This window comes from Eubalaena glacialis, chromosome 14, assembly GCF_028564815.1.
Source record: "Eubalaena glacialis isolate mEubGla1 chromosome 14, mEubGla1.1.hap2.+ XY, whole genome shotgun sequence".
NCBI lineage: Eukaryota > Metazoa > Chordata > Mammalia > Artiodactyla > Balaenidae > Eubalaena > Eubalaena glacialis.
Genome location: NC_083729.1, coordinates 7,656,744 through 7,678,979, shown reverse-complemented (window position 1 = coordinate 7,678,979; position 22,236 = coordinate 7,656,744). Strand labels below are relative to the sequence as shown.

The following is a 22,236-nucleotide window of genomic DNA, read 5'->3' as shown; positions in this document are numbered from 1 at the left end:
ATACAGTACATGGCGTTTTGTCCAACTGCTTCTACTTGGCATAATGTTTTACATGTTCATCCATGTTGTAGTATGTGTCAGTACTTCATTAGTTTTTATTGCCGAATAATATTCCAGGGTAGGGATATACCACATTTTATTTATCCATTTATCAGTTGAAGGATATTTGTGTTGTTTCCAGTTTTTGCCTATCACAAATAATGCTACTATGAACATTTGTGTATGTGTTTGCATAGGCATGTGTTTTCATTTCTCCTGGCTGCGTACCTAGGAGTGGGATTGTTGGTCCCATGGTAACGTTATGTCTAACCTTCTGAGAAACTGCCACACTGTTTTCCAAAGAGGCTTCTTCATTTTACATTCCATCAGCAATATGTGCAACCTCGCTTTTTATGTAGCTGTCATTCTTAGATTTGTATTCGGAGTCCTACTCAGAAGCAGAGGGAAGACTGCTTGTTTTCAGTATTCTGATTCCGTGGAGTGAATTTCTTTGTTAGATTATCTGCTGTTTTTGTCTTGCATTATTTACCCCTAGCTCCTGGATCAGTACCTAGACCCGAGTAGGCACTTGATAAATCCTTGTGAGAGTGTGAATCTTCTATGCCTTGCCTACATGTCAGGCAACTCTGGAAGTTACCCTTTCAAGATCTGCTGAAAAAGAACTCATTTACCTGAAACCCAGGAAAATCTGGGAGCAGTTGTTTTCAGGGTAACCATGGTAACAGGAAGCCACGATTTCGGGGTGGGAGACATGACTAAACTCCCTGACATTCTTGTTTTGCCTGTGGGTTGTAGTAGGATATTAATGTAAAAAACAAAAGGGATGAAAATTTAGTATTTAATGATAAATAATAGCTAAGTTAATGCACTGCAGTTACACGTTCTTACTAAGTTAAACGTCAATAAGTTAAACAATTTTTTTGAGAAGAGGAGCTATATGAGTGATAATACTTACACAAGCTTAAAAGCCAAATCCAGTTGCTTAAAGTAATAACCCTTTGGTATGAATAGCCTGCAGTTTGCTGGCATTTTGGCACATACTGCTTATTGAATTCTGGTCTTGACTGGATTATTCTGGCAAATTCTGAACTTGTAATATTTTAATGTTATTTAATGAAGCATTGAACCATTTATCCTTCAGACAGCTATAGTGGTTCCTTATGTTTATTCTGTGAGTTACCACAAGGCAGTCAACAAAACACAACATCAGAAGCAAGTGTATTATGTTTAAAAGTTCACTTGGACTTGCCCAACCTTAAAAGCATTTCTATAAAGGGAAAAGTGAAGAGTGAATCCCGACTGGGTACTTGAGTGAGTCCTTTGCTTGACGTAGTAACAGGGCTTTAGATAAATGCATATGTCTGTCAGCACCTTTTCATATGCCTTCCAGTATGCTGCGCTTTGTTTGTGTGTCTGTTCATCCACCTGTCAGCCTCTCCACCCACCCATTCATCAGTCAGACATTCATCGGGTGCCTCATGTGAGCAAAGTGCTGTTCTAGGCCCGGGGGATGGAAAGGAAAAGCACAGCTCACATGCCCGTAGCATTCCCATTCTCGCTGACACTGTGAGCTGTCCAGAGGCCTGGGGAACGTGTACAAGGAAGAAAGAGGGTCAGTTTTTAGAGATTTGAGTACGTCTTGATTAGAGGTCATATTAAAACTGGTCTCTTGACAGAAAAAGATGAGCACAGAAAGCAGGGTGGGAAAGCTGGCATTCTCGCCGAGGGCGCGGCATGGAGAGAGGACTGCTGCGTGGGAGTGAGGGAAGCGCTCTCCTTGTGCAGCGGGAGCGAAGAGTGAGTGGCAGGGGCACAGCTGACGAGCCGGAGAGGCGTGTTGCGCCCCGACCCAGGTCCTGGCGGGCCAGGGAACGGTTTGGGCTCAGATTAGCGTGATCAGATCTGCTCAGCCCCTCCTCCCAACGATGGAAATACTTACACAGGAAAAGCAGTACATGTTTGTTGTGGAAAATAAACATAAAAACATAAGCGAAAAAGTCCCTATTTCCCAGAGACTGTTATGAAATACCGCAGTTTTAGAGAGAAAATGCAGGGAGAAACGGCCTGTGAGGTCAGCTCACAAACTGTACAGTAGTCTCAGTGGGAAGTGACGAAAGCCTGAAGTGTGGGGTGGAGAGGAGCATGAGTATTCGTAAGCATGTCTAAGAATAAGACACACACTACAGCATTGTTTGGTTACTAATTTAATATCAGAGGAGTCAGGGGTGATGTTGTAATGTCTAGCAATGTTGCCACCGAGATAAGGGATACAGAATGAAAAACAAATTTAAGGCTAAAGTATTGAGCTGGGTGTTCAGCACATTAAGTCCGCAAGACCCAAATGTCCTCTTGGTAACATCCAGCTGACAAATGGAAATGTAGGAGGTGGGCCAGAGACATTGGTATAAGAGATACCAGCTTCATTGTGGGACTGAAACTGTGGTATAAAAAAAGACTTCCCACAATTATGTAGAGGGAGATGAGGGCTAAGAGTGGAGCCCTTGGGAACAACAAGTATTTTTCTTGCGTCTATGATGAAAACCGTACACCTCTCTGACAACATACAAGTGCAGGCAAAGTAACACATATGATTTTAGAGGTGTCGGGAATATATCGCTAGGCTGGGGCTGAGAGTTCTCATTTAGAGGGCTGGTAAAGGAGAATATGGGCAGTAAACATTACTAAGGAGCTGCCCAAGAGGCGGGAGGAAAACGAAAGAGCCAAGCATGGAGAGAATTTCACCGAGAGGGGCGTGGCACAAATGTCAGGGGGAGCAGGGGAGTCCCCGGAATGGAGGTTGGAGAAAGGCCGTAGGAAGAGTGTCTTACTGCGATGAATTTCTCAGGATTGATGAATGAATGGGAGATAAAAGAATATTGTGAACAATTAGCATAGATGGTTCTTTCAGGACATTGGCAGTGAAAGGAAGGAATTCAGAGCCAGTAACTTGATAGGAAAGGGTTTTTAGGCTTGAGAGATGTGACTTATCAGTACACAGAGAGGAAGGGGAGAGTGAAGAAATGAGAGACTGGACTGAACTGGCAGAGCTGAATTAGGTGAGCAGTCAGGAGTGAATGGGGCCAGGAGCACCAGTACATCTTCAGAGACAAGGGAGAGAAGTCAGGATGGGTGGAGATGATCGTGTTTCTAGGTAGAAAGATCGGGCGTTCACGCCGGCTGGCCTCCGTCAGGAATCTGGGCACATCAGCCTCTTCAGTTGCCTGGGGCGGCCTTGGTCTGCGGCACATGATGTAAATATTGGAGGCGTCTGTTGGTAAACCCCAGAGAAAGAGTCCTTGGGATAGCTTTCTAAGTTTCAGTAGTTGAGGATAGCCCCTCTTCTTGGGTAATAAGTACTACATGCTAGGTGGCCCTCTCAGCCCAATTCATGAGAGCATTCTTTGAAGCACCTACCCTGTGGTAGGTCCTGGAAATTCAAAGATTTTTAAGACATTTTTTGCCTTTGACGACCTCACCTTCTTCACCAGCTACTTCAGTAGCTCTTGGTGAGCTGCCTATCATGTCTGCAACCTTATCCACTTTAAATTAAATAACTATGGCCAGTTTTTACTCTTCAGCTAATTTTCTTCACTGATTGTGGATAAGAACTAAAAGAATGCAGTCTCGTTTTTAATATAAGCAGTTTAATTCCAAACTTTCACTTTAAAAAAAAGAGAATCTTTTATTACTCCAGTAATAGGTGCTCCAGTAATACACGAGCATATTATCATTGTAATACTTAGGAGCATAGGATGAAAGGTGAAAGTCCCTTCTTCCCCACACTCCCTTCCTGAGGTCCTGCTCTGGGCGCCTTCTTAGATTTCAGTCACTCCCGTGTATGCACACACTCACGTGTACAGTTGTAGCTTTTCTGCCTTTGACATGAAAGGATCACACTAACCTTGTTGCTGTTTCACGTGCTCTTTTCATTGAACAATAAGTTTTGAAATTTTTTCATTGTAAATACATGGAGGTCTGCCTTATGGCTGCATAAATATTTCATAAGATGGATGGGCCATGCTATCTAATTTTGGATGTTTAGGTGGTTTCTTGTTTTTCTCTTCCTTTTTCACAGTTATAAATATGTACACGTGTGCAAGAATTTCTTTAGACTGCCTTACCTAGTGATGGAATTTGCTGGACCAAAAGAGGTGTGAGATCAATTTGGCCAGATCGGCCTCCAGAAGGGCTTTGGGCCCTTTGCCCTCTTGCCAGGATGCCTGTTTCCCCACACTCGCAACAACAGTGGATATTAGGGATCTTCTAAAATTTTAACTGAGCTGCAAGTTGAGATAACCGATTTCATGGTTGCTTGAACTTACATCTGCTGAGATAGAGGCTTTGAAGCCACCGTATGCAAACTGAAAGCACTGAAATAGTTTCCAGTAACCTTTACAGTGTATGTAAATATTTGTCAAAGTTATATATTTAAAACGAAGTACTTAAATTTTAAATACTTCTGTTTCTCCATTCTCTTCTTACTCCCTTTGATGTAGACTGTGTGGGGTGATTCCTTTCTCTTAAGCTCATTTCACTCTTCTCAATGCTGTACTAAAGCAGGTGCCTTTAGGTATGTCTTCCACTCCCCTACCTCCTTTTCCTCACAGAGTGATTTAAAAACTCTGTGAAGGAGCATTATTTTTAATTAGTTTTAATTAAGGAAATAGATACTGGTGTGTGTGTGTTTTTAAAGCCTCAAAGAAGTAAATCATTTAGCTGTCCTGGGGCATCTAATAAATATCTAATTTGATTTTTTTTCCCCTCGTAGTTTGTGCCCATTTTCCTTCATTCTTTTAATGCAGCCGTACTGATCATTTAGGTTCTGCCCCCCATACCCTCTCCATCCCATACTGACTCATTCCTGTCCCTTTCCACCTTCTGCAGCCCATGGCTGTCTTCTTAGCAGTCCCCGCAGATGTGGGGGAGTTTTGATCATCTTGTGACCGGCAGGGGGGTACTTTTTCCCTAAACCTCTTAACTTTACCGTCAGTTACAAAGCAGCCGGAGGCCTGCGACCCGAAGCCTAGACAGGAAGAGGAGCAGGACGGGGAGGGCCGGCCAGTGCTGGGCGAACGTGAGGAGGACGGGCGGGGGGGGGGGGGGTTCTGCGTTTTCTTCTTCGGTTACAGTAGACAGTTTTCAGGGGCCTGACTGCGTCTTCAGTCACCTCTGAGCGAATTCACACTTCGGGAATTCGGGCTTCGGGACTGGTGGTTCATGGCCGCTTTCCGCGAGCCGACTTTCAAGGGGGGGAAGTGGGACCTGCTTTACTGCAGGAGCCTCTGCCCTCGGCCCCTGCGTCTGATCCTCTGCCACGGCTCCTCCTAAAGCTCAGGTCTCTCCAAGGAGCCGAGGCAGAACAAGTTGCTGCAGGTGCCTGGCCAGGTACACGGAGAGGAGACCAGAGCTTCTCTGCCCTGTCTGCAGGAAATAGGTCATCCTAAAAAGAGTAGTAATTTCCCACAATTTACTTGAAAAGTCTTTTTCTTCCCAAATTAGTGTTCTCTGTGTACCACCTTGTCTCAGTGGCTCCATACTTATTCAGAATTCCTGTTACCTTTAAAATCTCAGCACTTGTACCTCTGAAAGGAAAGAACAAAAGTGCAATGAAAGGCTGGAGGAATTTGCAGAGCTGACATGAGTCACAGGCGCGCTGGAGTCAGTTTACACGTCACCTTTGAGTTCTGCTTAAGTGAAAAAAAGGCGAAACCAAACCTTAATTTCTCATTCAGTTTGTCATGTGGAAGCTTGTCATTTAGAATACTTAGTGGACACATTTCCTGAACAAACCTTTATAAATCAGGCATGGTCTGACACACGCCTGGAAACCAGAAATTCTTCAGGTGGAATCCTGGTTTTAGGCTTGAATCCTTCTGTGGCCTGGGGCAAGTCATAGAACATCTTGCCTCCCTTTGTGCCATCTATAGAGGATAAGCGCTTCTGTCTCAGGGATGTTGAAAGGATTAATTAGTTAGTCTGTTAAGAACTTTGAAGATGAAAAGTACTTTAAAAGTGCTTCTTAATAACATTATTGCTTAGAAAACAGTGCCACTTTTATGCTAACCACGTTTATGTCTCAGATCATGTAAAGAAGGTATGTTTAGTACTAACTAGTAGTCATAAACTAGAGGTGGGGCTTTCAAAGGTGTAAACATCAAACATTGGCTTCAGAATTTCAAAGGAGCATCACTTTGTCTAATGGATCATTTAGGAGTTGTGTTCTCCCCAGTAATTAGTTACGAAGATCATATTTCAGGAAAAAGAAGACCCTTTCATACAGTGCACACCCCCCCTTTTAAATTCAACCAAGTTTTTTCATATTAACTTTTAAAAAGGGTGCATTCAGTTTTAAGTTGGTGCAAGGAGGATTGGAAAGGGAAGTATATTTACTTTTTTTTTTGAGGAAGGAACCGAATAGAAGAGAAAACCGTACTCTTGTTTTTTGTTCCCTCTCTCCTCCCCTCCTAGTTTCATCCCAGGGATATGAGGGTGTTGCTTTTAGCCTTTTCTAGAAGGGCTAGAGCTAACTTTAAAACTTACTCAAAATGTCTATCTTTAGGCTTAATTCTGTTTTTTCCCTCTAAACCAACTTAACAATGATCTGATTTTATAATAATACATTATTTTAAGAACATTCAATGAAGTGTTATATAACTGGTACAAAATTCAAATTTAACGTCTTGATTGTTGTAGATGGCAGTGAGTTGCCGGGCACAGCAAACCATAGCAGGGACAAAGATGATAAAAAGAGACCTTAGAAACATGATCAAGAAATGAAATGAAATTGAAATTTGGGCAAATTGTGTCAGAAAGGGTAATTCAGGTAAGAAATTGAAAGGAAAACACCTGGAGAAGTAGCAGTGAATAGGGCTGGATCAGATAGAATTTACCCTCAGTGTAACTGCTTTTGTTTTCTCTGTGTAATCAGACGAGTATTCATGTTTCAAGTTGCTCATCCTGTGGGTGATGAGTGTGGTCCGTGAGCTAAGACCGAGTGAAGGAAAAATCAGAATTCTCATAGCACGTCTCTGTGGCTTGACCTGGAGAGCTTCCTTCGTAGAAGGTGAATGAGTTGCTGAGATGCTCACATACCTAACTCATGCGTGGATTACATATAAAATGCCTTAGCAGCGTAAGTGCCGCTGACCATTACAGTAAATTACAGGCTTCAGAAATATTGCTCCTTTGCATTTTGGCTTCAGAAATGTGATTTGGTAAGATAAGTAGCAACCATTGAAATATGTGGAACCACCACTTAAAATATTAAATTAGTGGGTGTTTGGGGCAGCCATTGTTTCCACTAGGGGTCTGCTGGGTCTGAATAATGACGCTTTGAGTGCCCGCGGTTCTCTCCATTGATGGTATTAAACGAATGCCATTTTCTGTCTTTACCAAGTTTGTAAAAAGATCATTCTTCGTGTGATCAATTACAGTTAAAACTTGTTTCAAATGGTAAATCAAAACAAAATGCTAACTAATATGTCATTCTCTTAAATTTCCTGCAGTAAAACCCTTGAAGACCGGTTGAAACTCGAAGCGAAAAATGGGACATTGAGTGTATCGGACACCACGGTTGGCAGCAAACAATTGACATTTACACTAAAGAAGGTCAGTTGCTTTTTAATGTTCTTTTTTAATTTACAGAAGAAAAATAGGCCTCCAGTAGTGTTGTGCGTGTGTGACCTCAGAGCTGCCTTCCCAAGCTTTTCCCCTGTTGAGGAGCCGTGTTCTCTTCAGGCATTTTTCCTGCAGCCAGGACGCGTCCTGGGCTGCAAGCGCACTGCTTGGCCTCGGCACAGCTGGCGTGTTTCTGGTGTCCTGAGGGACACAGGGCCTCAGTGACCCCAGGCTTGGTGCTGTTGGTGAGGAGCTGCCGTGTGGTTTCTGGGTGGCTGGACCACCTGAGTGGGGCCTTCCAAAGCAGAAGTCGTGACCTCCTGGGGTATAGTGGACTAGTTCAGGCTCACGTGGACTTAAAGGAGATCAAGAACTGGCGAGTTCCGACATGTTCATGGCAGTAGGATCGGCTTGTCCAGGGTAGATAGTTTCTGTCAGTAGTAGGTTATTCTAAACTGACTTGTAACAGTCATTTCTTTAGCCGGCTTTGATGATGCCTGGCACCCATTGAAGGAGGAATAAGCTGCTTTAAATATTTGCTAGTAACTCGTGAGTGAAGCTGTTGCCAAATCTTGGCTCCCTGTGCACCGATGCCGAATACAAACACAGAGACAGAGATTTGGAAGATAAGAAATAGAGAGGCTTTTTATTTTCTTTGCCAGGCAAAGGGAAGACACAATAGGCTAGCGCCTCAAGAACTGTGCCCCCCCCCTTCCTGGGGAGTTACAGGGATTCTTATAGCGGAGTTCGCAGTCCAAAGTGAGTGATAAGGATCAAAATGGTGAAGGTCTTGCATTCTTCTTCTTCTTGCATTATTTCAAAACAGTCCCCACTGGAGTCAGGCAACCAGGTAATTGGGTCCGGCAGCCGGGTAATTGGGTCCGTTAGTCTCTGGGTTATCGGTCTGTGACCTCCTTTCTGAAGTGCAAACAGCTACAAGGGGTGATTTGCTACAAGAGATTACAGGGGGAGCAAATACCAGGTGCAGAATGTAAATTACACAGGATTAGGGGTGACAGGTTAGCTTTGTGAAGGACAAATCTAACTACAGACACTACAGATTAGTAACAGTTAAAATGAAACTAGGATTGATTAACTCTTTCAGGCCAGGTTATGTTTCTTCTCTAGCCTGTTCACTGTTCCCTTTATTTTTCTTTGTTCTCAGGAGAGGGAAAACTTCATTTCTATTTTTGCTACATGGTTTTGCTTTTCAAAATTTTTTTCTCATTTAGTCCATCTTCCTTAACATACATTGTCACCAAGAGGGAAAGAGTGACAAAGAATCCACCTCTGATTCTTTTTTTAAATTGAGTTATAATTCACATATCATAAAATTCATCCTTTTAAAGTGTACAGTTCAGAGGTTTTAGTATATTCACCAAGTTGGGTGTTCATTACCACTGTCTAAATCTGGACCATCCTCATCTCCCCAAAAGGAAACCCCTTGTGCAGTCACCCCATACTCACATCTCCCCTGCCTATGGATTTGCCTGTTCTAGACAGTGTATATAAGTAGAATCATACAACATGTTTTCTTTGGCGACCAGCTTCTTTCACCTTAACATGTTTTAAAGATTAATCCATGTTGTAGCATGTGTAAGAACTTCATTCCTTTTTATGACTGATATTTCATTGTGTGGATATACCACATTTTGCTTATCCTTTAATCTGTTGATGGACGTTTGGGTTGGGTTTTTTGTTGTTGTTATTATGAATAATGCTGTTGTGAAAATTCAGGCATATGTTTTTGCATGGACTCATGTTTTTGTTTCTCTTGGGTATATACCTAGGAATGGAGTTGCTGAGCCATATGATAACTGTTTAACTTTTTGAGGAACAGCTAGACTGTTTTCCAAAGCGATGGCACCATTCTACATTCCCACCAGCAGTGTATGAGGGTTTCATTTTATCCCCATCCTTGCCAACGCTTGTTATTCTTCGTCTTTTTTACTGTAGTCATCCTAGTGGGTGTGAAGTGTTATCTCATTGTGGTTTTGATTTACATTTTCCTGGTGACTAATGAGGGTAGAGCACCTTTTCATGTGCTTATTGGCCATTTGTATATTTTCTTTGGAGAAATGTCTGTTCACATCCTCTCCCATTCATCTCTTATTCTTTGACAGTTCTCTTGGTGTCATCAGGAGGCTTGCCAAATGATAAGGACATTTTTTTTCTTAGTTACCATCCATTATCTCATATAGATACAATAAAAAAAAGCAAAAAAAGAAGAAAAATTGTTTTTTCTTGTGATGAGAACTCTTAGGATTTACTGTTTTAACAGCTTTCATGTATATAATACAGCAGTGTTAGCAGTAGTCATCACACTGTACGTTACATCCCTAGGACTTAGTTACCTTGTAACTGGAAGTTTGTATCTTTTGACCACCTTTCTCCAAGTCCCCCCTTCTCCCACCCGCCCCAGAACGTCTTTATTCTAAGTGTAAGAAGCTTTTCAGTTAAATCTGTCTCCATTTAGAGCAAATTTGCACTCTTACACTTCGCATTTAAATAAGCCAAAACTGGCTGTGTGTTCAGACGAACTCATTGTGCCTGTACCTGGTTTCTTAGAAATTCTCTGTGTACCATCAAACATTTCCCGATTCCCTCTGAAGTCCAAGAGGCCAAGGGGGCGTCAGGCGCAGGGCAGCTGTGGGAGGACCTCAGGCTCGCGGCTGCCCCGGCCCTGCGCTCCCTCTGTGGCACGGAGTGAGCTTCAAGGAGGATGCGTGCACGCTCCTTTCCCACTTTTTCCCCTTAATTGAAAGGTACTGAGTTGAATATCAGTTTGTAATTCATGGTAAAGTGAAAATAAGATGGCTCTGATTTTCTTGGGGTTTTTTTTCCCTGAAAACAAAAGAAGCACTAAGTAAAAAATACTTAAAACAGCCTCGTGGTTGAGTCTAGCAGAGGCTTGGAAACTATTTTTGGGAATGCATCAGTTGGTGTTTGGCTTATGCCTGTTTTATCATTCGACTAACAGAATTTTAACTATTAAGTCTTAGTTTTATTTAAGAATATTTAGGGAATTGTTTGTATATTTGTTTATACAGATCTTTTTATACTAGGGGTACGATACAGTCAGGTAAGATCTCGAGTTTTCCCAGTTTTTTCATATGTGAATCAAATTGAGGGAGAAAACCTATGCTTTAATATTATTTAAAATTGTGAGGTGGCAAAACTGGGATTAGGTCCCAAATCCGGTTTCAGATGTCCTGTAGCTCGGTTCCTCAGGGACCCTGGGCCGCTGCTAGTGCGAGGGTGTGGGTTTGCACTCACCCTCCCCTGTCCCTGTGACCGGACTGCTGTGGATGTGGGGAAGGAGTCGGGACAGGAACAAGGAGGGGAGTGAGCTAGTTGGCTCTTCAGTCATAGCGAATCGGTCACATGATGGCGACGTCTTCCAAGTACAGCCACTTTTCAGAAAGGGGCTGATGAGAGGTTTTTCTGGACAGGGGTTTGTCTGCAGGACGATCGCTCTTGCTTACGAGCTCCTGCGTAGGCTCCTGCCTTGTGGGGACCAGTGGGCAGGGCCTCGTGGAAAGGGGCTTTGCCACCAGACACATAAGGGAAATCTACGACTGATGTCTGTATTAGAGACACATAACAGCACCTGACTTAAAAACCCCACCCAGAACACCCTGTTCATCTTTATTTTATTTTCCCAAAGTTATTTGGACAAGAAGCACTTTTTTTAGGGATACTTTTTTTTTTAAATAAATTTATTTATTTATTTTTGTCTGCGTTGGATCTTCGTTGCTGCACGCGGGCTTTCTCTAGTTGCAGCGAGAGGGGGCTGCTCTTTGTTGCGGTGCGCAGGCTTCTCATTGCGGTGGCTTCTCTTGTTGTGGAGCACGGGCTCCAGGCGCGCGGGCTTCAGTAGTTGTGGCTCGAGGGCTCTAGAGCACAGGCTCAGTAGTTGTGACGCACGGGCTTAGTTGCTCTGTGGCATGTGAGATCTTCCCGGACCAGGGTTCGAACCCGTGTCCCCTGCACTGGCAGGTGGATTCTTAACCACTGCGCCATCAGGGAAGCCCTAGGGATACTTTTTAACATGAAAAAACAAATTCACTGACTTTACAGGGGTCTTGATGACACCGTTATTTGGTCTGCTAGGGAGTATGCAGTTTCCCTCGGGGTTTCTGACTTTTCCGTTAATAAATGTGTATCAAATACCTGCTCTGTGCCACATGCTGGGGATACACAGAACAAGACAGACTTGGTCTTTGCCACCGCAGTCCTCAGGCTGTAGAGGGGGCTACACATACAGTCACGTCCCTGTAATGTGGGACGTGCTCCCAGGGAGGCCCGGGGCTGTGAGTGTCAGGGGCCTGGCCTGGACCGTGGAGTGCGGGGCAGATGAGTGAGGGGCAGGCTGGATCTTAGAGCCAAGTCAGAGCCTGGGTGGGGCAGGCAGGCTTCCAGGCGCGCTCGGGGATCTGAAGGCGCCTACGCGTGTGAAACAGCCATCTTGGGGAGGGGAGCTGTGGCTTCGGGTGTAACTGGAAAGACGTGTAGGGCTGTCCTGTGGGGCCTGGTGAGTAGGTCATGTTCAATTTTAACCTCAGTCCTAAGAGCCGTGGAAAGTTATTGAAAAGTTCTAGTTAGCAGAAGACTACATACTGTTTTTATTTTTAAAAAGTCCTGTGGCTGGAGGCTCCTCCCCTGCAGTGAGGGGCCCGTGGGGGGCGGACAGCACCCCGGGCGGGGACGGGGCCAAGGTAGAGCCAAGGGGAGGAGTACACAGGGCAGGCTTTATTTTGGAAAGGCTTTGCAAAAATGGTAACAATCAGAAAAAGAACTTAAATAATTATTCGGAATCTCAGTTTAAGAGTCTCCTAGAATAGGGGCGATTCATCTCTTTTTGGTCTTATAAATTGCTTTCCTGTCTCACGATTCCCTCACCTCCCAACTCTTTAAAATATTGAATGATACCAGCTGGAAGTGAACACAGAGACTTTCTCTTCAAGACTAAGATACAAATGAGTATTTTCAGGTGCATGGAAAATACAGGTCACAGGCAGGCAGGCTGCGTACGTAGGTGTCTATAAGGCAGTGTTTTTCAACCTTTAAAAATTTGTCCCTGCCACTGCTTTCACAGTTACCTTCTGTCAGTTCCACCGGCTAAGACTTTTTTTGAGCTTCACAGTTAGGAGTTTGTATTATCCAAACCACCAAAAGTGTTTTTAAAACTATATAGCTCTTACCTTCATCGCGGATTCTGCATTGAAACTCCTCTCTTTTAAGAATTTCTGCTAAACGTAGTGAAACTGTTTGGAGGAGGTCTGGCTCTCGCCTGCGTGTTGAGAACGGTGCCTTTCAGGCAGCCCGCCTAGAACCCACGCGCCCACTCCAGCCATGAACTCGTGACTGATGTGTCTGCCGCGCCTTTATCAGCATTGAATGGTAGATCTCTGCCTTTCAAGGGGAGTGTGACTTTTTGGAAATAGCCAAAAACTCTTTGGAACCAGCTCTGGAGACTGAATGCTTAATCATGGGTGGGTTATTATACGCTTTCAGGACACAGAAGTATTTTTGTGTCTTTAAGACAGTGTGAGTAAACTAATGAATGGCTCTGGCTTGTAAACGAAAGACAGTTCTACACGAGAAGCCGTGGACATCTTGAAAGCAATGGCGTCTCTTAAAGTTGGCTCTCCTGGGAGGGGCCGTGTTGTGTGGGGAGTTGGAAAGCCAGCCTCAGACTGTGTGGTTTAGACCCGTGTGTCAAGGCCGTTCTCTTACCCGGGGGTTTAGGATTTCAGGTTTCACAGTGACCGTAAATGTTGGCTGTCGTCCTGCTGTGCCTGCCGGAGCAGGGCAGTGATTGGTGGTTGTGCTGTTGGCGTTCTGAGGGTCACAAAAGAGGGGTGTTGGCCTTTCCTTTCTCTTTCTCTCTCCTCATTTAATTTTCTCTTTTAGTCGGAACAGCAGAAGAAGCAGCAGGAGGCTGAGAAACTGCACCGACAAGAGAGGAAGACCCTCCGCCGTTCGGCCGGTCACCTGAGGTCCAGGCCCCGGAGAGGACGGCCGTTCCACTGAGTCTGGAACTGATCCCATGTGTGACTCGGAGGAGCTCGCCTCCCCCACTTGACCGTCGTTAGAGGGTGTTGTCTGCGCCGGGGACGCGCGCTCCCGAAGCCCCGCGGAAACCCTCGCCGCGTTTGCAGGGGTCAGCATCTGGCAGCGGGTCCCAGGCCTCTGGTCAGACCGCGGGGCTGGGCCTGCTGGCCGTGCGGTGCCCCCAGGGCGCTTCTGTGCCTTGTGGCTCCCCGAGAACATTGTCCCTTTCCCCTGGTTTTAATCAAGTAAACGAGGTGGTGGTTTTTGAATATTGTGAAACGTGCACCGTGACACGAGAGGTTCTCTTGTGCTGAAAACCAGGACTGACGGTCTTCCAGAAACGTTCTTGCACTGCCTGCCGCCATCCATGAATCAGCCACCCCGAGATGCCATTCCTGTCTTGCCTGACTTGCAAGCGTCGGTCATGTTTATGTTTATAAGGATATGCTGGTAGCTGTGTTGCTTGTTTATGTGTTAGTTTGGGACTTTTTAAAACATATTTTTATACCAAGAGAATATAAAGTAATGGTAATAACAGTCTAAAACAAGAAGTGGAAGCTACTGGATATTCTTTTAACTTGGCACAAGATTAAATACAAATTTTTTTTTTTTATTCTGTTTCTTAAGTGTAATTAGAGACATACTGGCTGGAGAAAATGTTTATAAAAATAAATGCTTTCATTTGAACAGCTTCTTGGAGAGAGACCCATTCCTTGAGTTAATTTGAAAAATAACTTTGGTTTCCTTAGTTTTTGTGTATGAATGTGATTTTGGAGGTGCGTTTCTTTATGTACAGCTGGGAGAGTGACTCTTTGGATTGTAGATGATAGACTCGAACTTGAAATGCTGTGAGCAAAAAGGCAAAGGTGTTAATTAACACAGCCAGGCTGTAGAGCCTTACTGCCTCGGGACACCTGGATCCAGGCCTTCCAAACTCAGGCCGGTCGGCCCTCCTTTCTTTTCTCCCTCCTGTTTCAACATTACTCCTGTCTCCTCAGGTCTCCCGTCTTCTCTTCCTACACCCCGTCCCCGTTGTAGCTCCGCTTCTGTGCAGACTGGCCTGCTCCCCCAGGCAGGGGACAGCGTGGGGCACACTGTTACCTCTGTGGTCTGAGAGAGAGAGTACGTTTCCAGAAAAGCGTGTGTGTGTGTGCGTGTGTGTGTGTGTGTGGACAGACACGGTCACCAGAAAGAGACTCTGGTTACATGGGCAGCCAACCCAACTTGTGTTGTGATACCAGAGGGTCCCCCACCTGTTTGGTACTTTCCTTTCTCAGCTCGTCCCCTAAGGTGTTCACGGGGCTTCAGCTTTCTGTGGCTTGCTTTTCTGTTCCCCATGCTGCTGTCTTCAGGAGCTGAGAGTTTGAGAAGAAGTTAGAGAAGGACACTGCCAGCTGGAGTTTTTCTCCAGGGGTTGGGGGTTGTTCTCCAGACCTGTTTCCTGGGGTCAGGCGCTTCCGTACGTACACCTGGCCTTCCCGGGCCCCTCTTTTCCTTCTTTCTTCGGGGTCCTCCATGTGATGTGGGGAGCCAGTACGCCATGTGCCAGGTTCCAGAAGCAGTGCTGCAGCTGGCAGAGGGGCCTCATTCGCCCTGTGAAGCTAGGGCTCGTCTGAGTCCGGAGCATTGCCAGGGCCAGGAGGATGGTGTGGACCCATTCTGGACGCTTGGGACGCTGGCAACGGGGCCGGCCTGACCCAGGGTGGAGTCCCAGGCCCGTTGCTACCAGTTCTGTACCCACTGACCGTAACTTCTCTGAGTCTTGTTTCCTCCTGTAAGTGGGCCTGATGCTTCATTTCGGTGAGGAGCGAGCGCGGCCCGTACGTGCACGAGCACCTCGCACGGGTTCAGGAGCGCTGGATGAAGTGCTCGCTCAGCAGCCACCCCCCCCCCCACCTGCACACGCGCCCCTCTGAACTCAACATACTCTTTTTTTAAAAAAAATATTTTATTTATTTATTTATTTATTTTTTGGCTGCGTCGGGTCTTAGTTGTGGCACGCGGGCTTAGTTGCTCCGTGGCATGTGGGATCTTAGTTCCCTGGCCAGGGATTGAACCCGCGTCCCCTGCATTGGAAGGTGGATTCTTAACCACTGGACCGCCAGGGAAGTCCCTCAACATATTCTTTAATATCAAGATTTTCCTAGAGCGAGGTGCCCCTCAGCTTTTGTTCTGGGGGATTCCTGAAAGGGCAGATGGAGGGCCTGAGCTGAAGCTGTGAGGGACATTCGAGAAAAACTTGCTGGAGAGATAGAAAGCTGCAGAGCGCATCCTCCAGGCCCCGCTGTTCCCCTAGCGACCCCTTAAACAGCCCCACCTCTTCAGGGTGGCGATTCCTGAAGCACCTGCTGCAATCCCCCCATTTCTTCGAAGTCTTCTGTTTTAAACGTGTTAAACATGAGTTTTGTGCTCCATAATTTCCCTGTGTTTCTGATAGCTTCCTCAGCAGCCTGATGCTGTGGCGTGCTTCTCCAGGGCAGGGCGTTCCTGAGCCAGTAGGAGACGCCCAGCCTAAAGCTGGGGGCGTGGGTTTTACCTCAGGACCACCCTGCGGTTACTGAGTCATGACTTCTCTAAGCCTGCCTGTGCCAGATCCCCTTCGTCCTCTGATACCCTCCACCTGACGCCTGATGTGTTTTTTTTTTTTTGCTCCGACTAGTAACAGAAAGTTGTTTGCAGCAGCTGGGGCAGTGGTTACTTCTGGAGAGAGGGCAAAGTGGTTGAAGGGGGACGTGATGGGGCAGCTGGCACCTGGCTGGTCCTAGTCCTTAACCTGGGTGCTCAGCTACCCTCATGACTTGTACACTTTCCTGTGTCATGTGATACTTCAGTTAAAGTCGTAAGAGACAGAATTATTTAATCAGTCACATGTACCCAGGATAACAAATTCCCCACTAATCCATAACTACTAACAGTAGAAGGTATATCTTTTCAAATATTTTTCTGTTGTATGAACAACTGTATACTATTACCATACCTACCACGATGCCAACGAGTCATGCTATTTGTGATGTTCCTCGTACTATAACGTGCTGTTCAAGTACCATTCATGGACGTCTTATTATGCCTGCAACTGAAATGATTAAAGTTCCTAAGACAATTGTACAGGTTTCCACCTCGTGAAAGACCTGCATCATTTATCCTCCAGCTGCCGTGAGAAGAATGGGCAGAAGCGCCGAGGCCCTTGGTTGAGGCGGGGGTGGGGGGGGGGGCCTGGACGGGGCGGAGGTGGTGGTGGGACCTGATTTGTTTTGAAGGTGCGTTGGCAGGATTTGGGCTGGGCTGGCGGCGCGGCATGAGGGGGAGAGGAGGCTGCGGCCCCAGTGCTGGGCCCCCGCCCCGGCAGGGATGGAGCTGTCAACTGACTCACCCGGAGGACAGAGCCGGTGTGGGGCTGCGGGGGTGAGGACGGATTCCACTCGGACCAGATCCGATCAGGTCCCTTCTCCTCTGAGAACCCTGCAGGGGCTACCCTCAGAGCAGACACCCAGATCCTCAGAGCCTCCACGGCATGGTGTGGTCAGGCCCTTCTGTGCCCCCTTCAGTTACTCCTCGTCACCATGTGATGCTGTTTCTGGAACACGCAGAGTGTTCTCTTAAGCCGGGGCCTCCGCAGCTGCCATTTCCTCTGCCTGGAATGCTCTCTCCTCGGCCCACAGCCTGTCTGTCTCACCTTTCAGGTCACGATCACCCTGTGTAGAATTGTCCCACCCCTGCTCCCAGCACCGATACCCACCGCAATGTGCTTTAAGAGAAGAAAAACAAACAGACTTATTACTATGGAAAATTTCAAGCACAAACCAAAGTCGAGAACAGTTTAATGAGCTTCCGTGTACGCATTCATCATCCAGCTTCAGTAATTAACCACAGAAGCTCATCCTGTTTCCTCTTTACTCCTGGCCACTGGCCCTTTGTTTTGAAGTGTTTTGATCCCAGACATCGTATCATTTTACAAGAAATATTCGTAGCGCTTTACTTGTTTATTGTTTATCCCATCCTCCACCCCACACCAGAATGTGACTTCCATAAGGATAGGGAGATTGTTTTTTCTTTTCTGGTCTGTTTTGTTTACTGCTGTATATCCAGCCCCTAGTACAATGCCTCGTTACATAGTAGCTACTTAATAAGTATTTATCAAATGAATAGTTGAGTCAAGTTAGATGAGGACGGAAATAAGTATTTATCAAATGAATAGTTGAGTCAAGTTAGATGAGGACAGCAGATTTTGGATTGACTAGCAGAGGGGTGATTCTCACTTGACAAGAGCTTTTACAGAGCTGAAAGGCCTAATTGAATAGTTCAGGAAAGAAGAGGAAAAAAGGAATCAGAAGAAGTGACTATAGACAGCAGTTGGCAGGAGTTTGGGAATACAGGAGAACAGAAAATGTGAGATCAAGAGAGAGTTTTCTTTAAAACGGGAGAAATCCAGCATGACTGCACACCACTGGAAATAAGCCAGGAAAAGGAAACAGTGACGTCAGAGAGACAGGGAACGGTTATTGGAGTGATATCCATTAGTAGGTATAGCAGTTGCTATTGCCGTGTAATTGCCCCAAAACACAGTGGCTTAAAGTAACAGTTATCCAACAGCCTCAGTGGACCAGGAATTCAGGAGCAGCTTTGCTAGGTGGTTCTGACTCCTGGTCTCTCGTGAAGATACAATCAAGACATCAGCCAAGGCCACAGTCATCTAAAGTCTTGACTGGGCCCAGAGGATCCCTCTTCCAAGCTCAGACACATGGCTGTGGGCAGGAGGCCTCAGTTCCGTGCCCCATGGGCCTCTCCATAGGGCTGCTCGAGTGCCCTCCCTCCCCAAGAGCAAGGGATCCCAGACAGCAAGAGAGACCAAGACAGAAGCCACTGTGCTTTTTATGACCTGGTGTCAGGGGTGGCACGTCATCACTTACACTTTCTTTGATTTGTTACAAGTGAGTCACTAAGTACAGCCCACTCACAGTGGGAGAGGAATTGGGTACCATCTTTTGAGTGGAGGGAGTATCCCGTAGGGTTGCCAGATAAAATACAGGGCACCCAATTACATTTAAATTTCAGATAAACATAACTTATTAGTATAGATATGTCCCAAATATTGCATGGGGCATACTTACATTAAAAAAAATCATTCATCTGAAAATCAAATGTGATGGATGATCTGTATTTTTATTTGCTAGATTTGGCAACCCTAGAAAGAATCTGTAGACAAATTTTAGCACCCACACACTAGCCTGAGAGGGAATGGGATAGAGTGCACAGAGACACCGACCTCACACAGACACACAGGCAGAGGCCACTGGGGTTCAGATAGGCGACAGGGAGGCAGGTGGACGTTCTCTTCTAATAGCTTCTGTTTTCTCATTGGGCCAAGGTGAGCTTCTTCCCCCGCTCACCGTGTCTTGAACTTCTGTGCTTACACACCAAGCTCACCCTTGATTCAGAACCCTTTGTTCCGGCTGAATCTCTTAATCCCCAGGAACTGTCCATCCCGTTCCTTTCTCTCCTTCCTGCCCCTCCACCCACCGTGAGCATCTTTGTAGAACACCAATTGCTTCCTCAGAGTAATAAAACACAGGACATAAGAGTTGAGAACTCTGGGTTCTGCTTTTGCTTTTCCTCGGATTTTATTGCCTCTCTGAGTTTCCAGAATCCTACCTCAGTGTTTTTCAAATTTTTTTTTTTTTTTACCGTGTCCCACAGTAAGAAATACATTTGACACTGTGACCCAGAACACGTGTATCAAAAGTGTTACAAACTGTACCTCCCAGTATATAAAGCAGGCTGGCATTTTTCTGTTCTGTCCTATTACATTTCCTTTACCCCACCATCCTCCCCCAAATAAGTTCACACCTATTAAATTGATTACATGACCCAGTAATGATGGTTCCAGCCCCGAGTTGGAAATTGCCACCTACCCTAACAGATGGATTTGTCTTCATGCTCCAGTAGCATGTTGGCAAAACCCCCTAAAATTTGTCCCTCAAACCTGTAATTGTTGCTATAACTTCTAATAGTGATAAATTGTGTAGTGAGACATTTTGCTGGAGCTTCCATGAGAATTTTTTTTTGACTGAATGCACAAGATGAGTATTTCAGTGACTTTTCTTTTTTTCAAAGCTCTATCTTCAGCATAAATTAAATGCAAAATAGATTTTATAGAAGAACAGTTTGGGTGGTTTTATAAGAAAATTTAAAAGATTTTATGGTTGTTAGGTAAACTTTCGATGCATTAAAAATCTGATTGTTTTTTGATTGATTTTGGTTTTGAAATGATTTTTAAACCTCACATTACCTATGTAGCCATGAAGTTGAAACAAAATCCTGGAGTTTATGCTGTCATTGTTTTTAAGCAAATGTAGATGATGGTAGTTACATAACCATTTTACTCTTTGTAAAAGACCTGCCTCCATATTTCTTATCTGATAGAAAACTCATCTCTCATTCGCACTGAGAATACTAAAAGTAATGTATTTTAATCCAAGAAAAGTCCAAAGTAAATTAACGTGTTGGGTCTTGAAGTGGCTGAATTCTACTCAAAACTTTGAAAGAGGACAGCACAGTATTAGAAAAAGCATATGTATAAATAAATACTATAAGTAGATACTTGATTATTTCCTCGACATCCCTGTGCAAGTTGGCATAAATTTTTTTCTTCTCTTTGGGAAAATATGGAGTTGCCTTATATTTGGAGTGTCCTTATATTTAGGCCTATATAAGTGACTTGATTTAGGATACCACACACCTTTTTGAACACGTAGGGCAAATTCCAGTCCTAATCATTTTTATTCCTGAAATTCATGTTTTATCCACATGTAAATTTTCCAAACTTAGTGCAATACAAAGTCTGTGACATTTGAATGAATTCTCTTGGGAATTAGGGTGCTGCCTCCTACTCAAGACATGTAACCTTTATCATGAGCACATCCTGGGTGAATGGAAATGTATTAGAAGACGTTCTGTCCTTGCCCTTAAAGATAGGATGCGCCTGGAGCCAGGTTTCAGGAAGGACACAGCTCAAGGTGTCTGTGGGGCGTCCTGCCGCCCAGCTGTCCTGCAGGGGCTGGAAATCACCCATACATTCCCAGTCTTCCTGTCTACGCGCGCGCACACGTACACACACACACACACACGCACATCTTATTGAGGAGGAAGTTGTTATTCTCTGACGGTGCTGGGTTCCAGACTCTGAGACTATTTTGTAAACCCAAATGGAACTTCAAAGTTACAGGGCCACAAGCTTTCCTGCTGGGTGGGAGGGAGGCCAACTGTATTTTTCTAGTAGCCTTGGGTTTCTTTCAGACTCAGGACAGCATCATGAATCCTAGAGACTCTCGGGATTTGACGGGACCGACCTTCCAGTTCAGCTGGCCACACACCTGCCTGATTGGATTTCCGCTGTCCTGTCCCTTTGAACTCACCATCCAGTGTCTGCTGACATACGCAGCTGACAAGTGGCCTTCCTCCTGGTTCAGAGGCTCCAACTGTGAGTTAAAACTGGGGGAGTTGAAACCTCCCTCCCCCCACCCTTCCTCCCGTCCCTGCTGGGGCTGCCTCCTAGGTCTCTGCAGGGCAAGTTGAATGTCTCCGGGTGGCCCCGCCCCGCCCTCCTGCCCTCCCCCCCATTCCTGTACTGAAGCCCTGCAGATGGGGAGGCTCATCTCCCGTGTTTGCCGGCTCTGAGACCCGCTTCTCCCGCCCCGCTTGGCTCCTTTGCGCGTTGGGCGCTGTCTGGTCCGTGGCTGATCCTCGTACACTGTGCAGGTGTGGACGTGCCCCGAGATTTCCTCCTCCTCTCACAAGACCACCTCTTGCACCTTTCATCCGTGTGCCCTCTGGTGCCTCGGGTCACCTCGCCCAAAACACCCAGCATCGACCCCTTGCCCCCACCAACCCTCAGCCCAAGTACTTGTTCCTCTGCCTCGTTGCCCATCCTGAGTCAAAAATCATGGTTCGTATCAGTATCGATGGATTACACCGTGCAAGTGACCAAGCAAAGGGCCGTGTTCTCGTGGGGCTTCCATTTTCACGGGGGGACAGCCACTATCTCACAAACGTCGTGAGGGTGAAGAGGGCCACGAGGGCTGGGTCAGCGGGAGGTGGGACAGGGGACAGAGCCCATCTCTGAGCCAACTAGGCTGGGTCAGGATAGGCCTTGTTGAGGTGAGATCTGAGAAAAGGCTTGAAGGAGGGGAGGAAGGGTGGCCAGGCTGCTGGGGGAGGAACATTTTAGGCAGAGATACTGAAAAGCCCCCAGAAATCTTGAGAAACAGAGTTTCTGATTCAGCGGGTCTGAGATGGGGCCAGAAACTTCGGGTTTCTAACACAGGAGCAGCTGTTGCTGCTGATCTGGGTCCCCTTTGAGAGCCACCGAGCAGAGGGCCCAGGGCAGGCTTCTGCCTGGAGGTTGAAGGAAGAGCCTGTTGGCCAGTGTAGTGTCAGACTCTTGGCATGGAGGCAGGAGCGGCTTGGTGTCAGCTGTGTGCCCCTGCCGCCCCACCAGCCCTGGGAACATCTGGCCAAGTGTGCGGGATGATGCGGGCTCTGCAGGCTGTGAGCCCAGGCGGCGCG

At 46.0% G+C, this 22,236-nt stretch overlaps 1 protein-coding gene across 1 annotated transcript in view; it reads left to right on the top strand.

Moving 5' to 3' along the window:
- NOL10 (nucleolar protein 10) overlaps nucleotides 1-14,343 on the top strand; it is an 85,133-nt gene extending 70,790 nt beyond the window's left edge. The window contains exons 20-21 of the mRNA XM_061210584.1: nucleotides 7,506-7,608; nucleotides 13,534-14,343. Of these exons, the coding sequence (XP_061066567.1) occupies nucleotides 7,506-7,608; nucleotides 13,534-13,653 (223 nt within the window). The 3' untranslated portion in view covers nucleotides 13,654-14,343. The remainder of the gene's footprint in view (nucleotides 1-7,505; nucleotides 7,609-13,533) is intronic.
- Nucleotides 14,344-22,236: the final 7,893 nt, after the last annotated feature.